The 6759-nt window shown below is 39.2% G+C and overlaps 1 protein-coding gene across 1 annotated transcript in view; it reads left to right on the top strand.

Annotated features, from left to right (window-relative positions):
- Positions 1 to 309: 309 nt before the first annotated feature.
- Positions 310 to 6759, top strand: part of USP30 (ubiquitin specific peptidase 30) — a gene marked incomplete at its 5' end in the record, with an annotated part of 7094 nt that continues 644 nt past the window's right edge. Inside the window, 10 exon segments of the mRNA XM_010079144.1 lie at positions 310 to 492; positions 933 to 1036; positions 1693 to 1791; positions 2518 to 2560; positions 2821 to 2915; positions 3648 to 3707; positions 4823 to 4909; positions 5524 to 5604; positions 5951 to 6170; positions 6740 to 6758. Of these exon segments, the coding sequence (XP_010077446.1) occupies positions 310 to 492; positions 933 to 1036; positions 1693 to 1791; positions 2518 to 2560; positions 2821 to 2915; positions 3648 to 3707; positions 4823 to 4909; positions 5524 to 5604; positions 5951 to 6170; positions 6740 to 6758 (991 nt within the window).

Raw genomic sequence — 6759 nt, forward strand, 5'->3', positions numbered from 1 at the left:
TAACTTGCAGAGAATCTTGAACCTTGCTGTTGTTGATAGCAATCTGTTCCTATCAGGAAAAAAAAAAAAAGAGTATTTTTCAAGGAAAATTTAAAAAGCTTTGCAGTGGCGTAAGTGTCGGAGCCCACCATGTACATAAACACTTTATAGGGTGCTGCTGGACAAACCAGGGTCTTGTACATTTCAGTGGGTGCAAGTAGCAAATAAACTGAAATAATTTAATTTGAATAACTAACACAACTCTTGTTACTGAAAATAGTAAAGTTTTCCTAGACTTTATGGTGTAAACTCTTACATTTCTGTTTGCAGGGCTCGTACCTGGCCTTCTGAACCTCGGAAACACGTGTTTCATGAACTCTCTGCTGCAAGGCTTGTCTTCCTGCCCCTCGTTCATCGCGTGGCTGGAGGAGTTTACAGCACAGTACGCAACAGACCCGCAGCAGCCCGCTGAGCATCACCGCTTGTCAGTCACTCTGCTGCACCTCCTGCGAGGTACTTAAACGTTCTCATGTTGAGATAAACTAAGAAAATATTTAGCATAAGCATTACTGTTTCTATTTCCTAAAGAAAGGGGCATTAATACTGGGGTTTCTGTGACATATGAAGTACTAATTTTTACCCAATCCACTAGTAAAAATTTGTCTTTCCAGTGTTTATGTTATTTATTCTCTATTAGTTAGTTAGTTGAGAAACCTTTCACTTTGTGTATGTATCGGATGAGGAGAATGTATGCAGTCAGTTACCCTGTGTCAGATGCGAATTGTAATTAATACAAACCACTTTGACTGTAATTCTCTGCCTGTCTTAATCAAGAATAACTCTGCTGTAATCGATTAGGTGATGCTTAAGTAACTTAAAATCTAAAATAAACAGATTTGTGTTCTAACCGTTCTTTGTGGCTCCTCCTAACCTTTCCAATGCAATGTCTCTAGCTTTATCCTGTCGAGAGGTAACAGAAGATGACGTCCTGGATGCCAGCTGCCTGTTAGAAGTTTTAAGGATGTACCGGTGGCAGATCTCATCATTTGAAGAGCAGGTGATCACAGAATTCCAGTTAGACTGCCTGATACACACCTCAGTGCTTAGATACGGAATAACAGAAAAATAAAGCCATGGTACTAACAGCCTTGAGCGTCAAATCCGAATCTCTGCTGTCCTCCCAGGGATGGACTCTGCTTCACTAACATTTCCAAATTCAGTTACATGTAACGTACAAGATTTCTAACTCTTGTTTTCAGTATTTTAAGCCCCTAAGTAAGTGCAGCTGGCCAATGAACTCAACCAATTATCTCACTCATAAAATATGGTTCTATCTTTTACATTTCAGAGCCAAAGCAAACAGCAGAGATTTCAATTATGCTTTATTGAAATCACGGAAAGCAGGAATTTGTGTACTCTTTTTTTTTTTTTTTTTCCCTCCAAGTATTTTAGTCTCTGTTGAGTTTATACAGCCCAGGATATTTTTAATAATGTGTGCTGTTATGAAGTTCCGCTTAATAGAAAAAGCTTTTTGGCAAAACTGCAGGAGGTGCACAAATGATTACTATTAATATCTCCGGTGGGCTCTAAGCAGTAATTTTTCCTTTAATTTCCTACTACAATGACACAGTCATATGTGTATCAGTACTCCTGGTGTATGTTTTGATGTCTTTTGTTTTCGCTTCCTCTAAGTCTTCTGCCTCTATTTAATAGGATGCTCATGAACTATTTCATGTCCTTACCTCTTCCTTAGAAGATGAACGGGATCGTCAGCCACGTGTGACACATTTGTTCGATGTCCATTCGCTGGAGGTGACTTTATTGATATGATTTCATTATGTCCGTAGTCTGCCTAGATTCCTAAGTGTGCCAAGTATAAAGTGTCTGTTCAGAAACCGAAGATATTTTAATTTTGTTTACAAAGCTGTTCTTTAGTACTCTGATAGAAATGACTCAATAGGTCAGGCAATCTATAAAACGTGTTTTTTGTAAGTAAATGTATCTGAATTTACAGCGATCCCACTTTCATGAGGGCTGTTGCATCCCTAAATCCATTGAATGCAGGGATTGAAATTCTAGCACGAAACAGTATTCCGTCTAAGCGGTTACCTTTATCTGTAAGAGTGGACACAGAAAGAGGTCTGAAAACTGCAAAAGGGACATCTGTGGAATAGTCCATTTGGAGGTGAAATTCTATCTTATCCTCCAGTACTAGTCGTCAACTTAATGCCAATGGGAGGCTTCTCTCTCTTTTTGTCTAGAATATATTTTAAAAGTTTATAAAATCTGTTAAGCTTTTATTTCAGTATTCTGAGGCAGAGAATTCTGAAGATTAAGTATTCATTTTATTAGAAGTGTTCTTTTTGTCAGTTATGCGTGTATACCAGGTTCTGTGGCCTGCCTCAAATACAGAGAGACACTAAAACTCCCCCAATCGTTCTAAGGCCAGAAAAGCATATTAGGGATGATCTAAGAACATATTTAATACTTAATGATTTCTAAGGTGGGGTTAATGAAATCTTTTATCTTCCTCTGCAGCAGCCAGAAATAACCCAAAAGCAAATAAGCTGCAGAACAAGAGGTATGTTGTTTTCCATTCTGAAAAATGAATATTCAGTCATAGTGCAGATGCTTTGTTTATTAAGGGATAATATTAATTGATCTTTGTGTTGGACTGAAATATATCTCTTCAGCTGTAAAAAAACCCAATAATTGTTTGTCAGTGGGACAGAACAGATTTTAGAGCAGTTACTTTTGTTACTGTGGGCCAAAAAAGTGGAGTTCCAGGGATGAGCACGGATGTATTGAAAATAAAAGGACAATTTCAGCCTTGTCTTTCAGGGTCTCTTCCCCCTATGTCAAATCACTGGAAATCTCAGCATCCTTTTCACGGACGGCTGACCAGCAACATGGTTTGCAAACACTGCGAGCACCAGGTATAAGAATGTGTGTCTGGTATATTTCTGTGTGAAAAAGGATGCCTGACACTCAGAGCACATTCTGAAACCACCATCCCTTGTTTCTAACATAAGTGGTTTAAGCTCCAAAGGTCTGCAGGACAGACTGTTACTTTTTCAGGTATTTATTATGGTGTTGATGATGAACAAGAATGTATCACTAAATATATTGGAAAAAAGAAAAAACAAGCGTGATCCACTTTGTGGGGATAATAGCTGTCTTACCAGACAGAGTGATAGCTGACATATTCTATACAGCTATCGTAGACTGCAAATCCCCTCACATGGGCAGCATTTTAACACCAGCGATTCAGTCAGCACACAGTATTGAGATCGCACGTGCAAAGCCAAACGAAGTTGCAGTCCGGTTAGCCAGAGTAAGGAGATGAAGGTAACCTGGATAAGGAAAAAATACAGGAAGTAAATCTCATTTGTAGATCCAACTGTAAGACTATGTTTAGCACTTTTACTTTTCAAAAACTTGCAACTTTAAGTCAGAAGGGGCAGCTTCAGCAGAAACAGGCCAAGTAGCACCTTGTGTGCTGCACCCGGTGTTCCCTAGCAGGGTCCTTGGGAAAGAGAGTGGGTTTGACCCCGTTCCACCAGACACTGGACAGCAGAGGCATATGTTCATCACCTGTGAGGTTGGGGTTTTTTTCTTGGATTGTCATAAATTTCAGCTCACTGGATATGTGAAATATTTTCTTGCAGAGTCCTGTAAGGTACGATACCTTTGACAGTCTCTCGCTGAGTATTCCAGCAGCTGTGTGGGTATGTATCCCTCACTGATGTCTGCCTGCTGCCTTGGCATTGCAGAGTGCTTCATCTTCATTCCTGCCTTTTTAAGCTGCTACACTCTAAATGTAAAGGAGTAGCTACAGGGATTTTTTTTTGCCTTTATAAATGATCCTGTTGTGCTAATACAGTACCTTATCACTAATGGGTTGGTGCAAATTACAAATTAGTACAACAAGCGTGACTTTGTTGACGCCAACAGAGTTTTCTCTTTCTCCTGGGGGAGTATTTGGTCCTTCCTGCGTAATTTGAACAGAGCACATTGTATCCTGAGGGCTGTGTGTTCCCCGCAGTCCTGGAAGGTGACCTTCAGGTGCTGTCTCTGTGGTGACAGGACACAAGTTACACAATACAGGCTTTGGGATCAAGTGATTTCAACTGGAAGGTGTTTGTGTTTCTTTTTGGCTTTATGAAAAACATCAAGTGACAAAACGTGGTAGATTTTGGGGGCAAAATGTGCGGGACATTTTTGAACTATAAGGGTGTGTTACTTAAAGTCTGCTAGAGATTTGTCTTTCCAGACAAGTAGCAACTACTTGCACTCATGGGAACTCTGACTCATATTTACAGAATATACTCCTGGACAGATGGGATTGGGATTTGGACACATCTCCTGCTGTTTGTATTTTATTTTATACCATTATTGAAGATCATGCCCTTCATACTTGGCAGTATGTAATACCGTCTACAAGGAGGGATTGGAAGGAGTGCCTAAATTCAACTAAACGTTCTATTTCTCCTGGGTGGAAGGTCAGAGTGCATAAAGTGACCCATGAAGTGCTGGAAATTTAGAGAAAAATAGTAAGAGGGCCAGGCATCTGTAGTTTAAAATGCCACTAAAGGAGTCACCCAGGGAGTCCTAGCTGTTGTTCTTCTCTGCAGACTGCCATGCCTTCCATGTTTAATCCAGGCTGAGGAAGAATCCCCCGAGTTGGTTACGTTATCAGTGTTCTGTACTCAAAGCCATTTAGTCAGTTTTCTCAAGAAATAAAGTCTGCAATTCTGTACTTTCTATGGAAGAAATACTTTCACAAAATTAAGTGGTATGCACCCTAAAATTACTGCAAATAATGTTGGGTTTTTTTACTAAGGGTCGGCCTATGACGCTGGACCACTGCCTCCATCATTTCATCTCCTCTGAATCCGTAAAGGATGTTGTGTGTGACAACTGCACTAAAGTACGTAATTTTAATTTATATAAACTTCTAGCTCAGTTTTAAGCTTGCTGACAGAATTATAGCTTCAGTTCTCTGCTCCTTTCTTTGTGGCTTCAGGAAAGCCTCTAGCCTGCCTGGGATTTGTTTTCTATTTAAAATGGAGCTCTTCTCTCACATAATATTTTGAAGCTTTATTTATTACTAATGTTACAAAATTGACAAGTATTTTATTCTGTAATTACCAGGTATTATTTAGATAATATTTGGGATTTTTTTGGTCTGGTATTTGATACAGTTATTTTACAGTTGCCTGTAATTTGGTGATAGCACAGAGCCAAAGCAGCTTGTCTGAAAACCAACAGAAATGGCAAATGGCTACACATCAACGTGGAGACCGGGCTGCTTCTGTCCATGCTCATTTCTGCTTGGTTTTTTTTTTTTTAGAATTATGATCCATTAGGATCGGCCAACACTTCTTAAGGAAGTTCCTAGAAAATTGTAGGTGTAATTAATGTACAGAGCATAGTTCTGGATGAGACGATTGCTTTTGTCTGCAGGGTGCAGACCTGCACTGGTCTGTGTAGTCTGGTACAGCAGGTAATCACATGGTTTTATTTTTTTCCCTCTGATTTCAGATTCAGGCAGAAGGGACTCTGAATGGACAGAGCATAGAAAACCAGAGAACAACATTTGTTAAGCAATTAAAGTTAGGAAAGGTGAGGCACACTAACCTTCAAAATCATCTTTTTAAATCCCATTATGCAGTAATTTATTTCTTTGATCTGTTTGCTTGATGCCCACTTCTTGGTATTAGACTACTTCAATCTTTTACTTAAAAAAGTAAGCTCATTTGTCAAATATTTGTAGGCATCGAGGCCTCAATTCTGCAAAACATCAAACTCTATAGCTTAAAGAATGTGAGTGTTCTACACTGTTGTACAGTGATGTATTTCCTTATCCACTAGACTTACCCGTTCCATTAGCACGCTTTTGACTTGAATAGCTATTGCTCTTCATTTAAAATGCATTTTGACTTTCCTTTTCTGTGGAATATTGCTGAAGCTCCCTCAGTGTCTGTGTATCCATCTGCAAAGACTGAGCTGGTCAAACCAAGGCACTCCTCTGAAACGTCATGAACACGTACAGTTCAATGAGTTCCTGATCATGGACATCTACAAATACCGCGTTCCCGTTCATAAATCAAGCCAGAATGAGCTGAATCAGAAAAACTCTGAAGAGATGGCACCTGGAACAAAGGATGGGATAGCAGTAAAACCTTCAGGTACTTATTTTGAAAATAAAATACATCAGGTATTTCTACATTTCAGTGATAAACCATTCTCATCTGCAGAATGAACAAAAGAGCATTATCTTTATTTGGAACTGTGCGGAGAGGACAGGTAGAAATCCCTTTCCCAGCAAGCATCACCCTGTTCCAAGTTTACAGTTCAGTTTTGATAATTTAATTTGATCTTACTAAATATTAAAAAAAAAAACAACTTACAAACAAATCCCAGATAGCACAGAACTCTCATGTTTTACGTTCAAAGGATGAAGGAATGTGGAACTCCAGAAGTCCTACGGATTATCTTGTTAGTGATCTCTTTTAAGGCTTCAGGACAAGTGTAGAAAGAGTGCTGGGAATGGTGACTTCTTAAAAAAAACAGTTGGAAAATCTCAGTAACTGTCGTAAATGACTAGTCTGTCATTTACGTAGTCTGTCATTTATGCAGCTCAATATTCTGTTTAGCTGGGATTTTGTAAACATGGTCATTTTCATGAAGCACTGTTATTAGCAACACCAGCAGCAGCATTTAAGTGAAATTACTGAATGTCTGCTTCCTCTTGCAGATGCAGAACAGCCATCTGGT

This window comes from Pterocles gutturalis, unplaced genomic scaffold (genome assembly GCF_000699245.1).
Source record: "Pterocles gutturalis isolate BGI_N339 unplaced genomic scaffold, ASM69924v1 scaffold37538, whole genome shotgun sequence".
In the NCBI taxonomy this organism is placed as follows: domain Eukaryota; kingdom Metazoa; phylum Chordata; class Aves; order Pterocliformes; family Pteroclidae; genus Pterocles; species Pterocles gutturalis.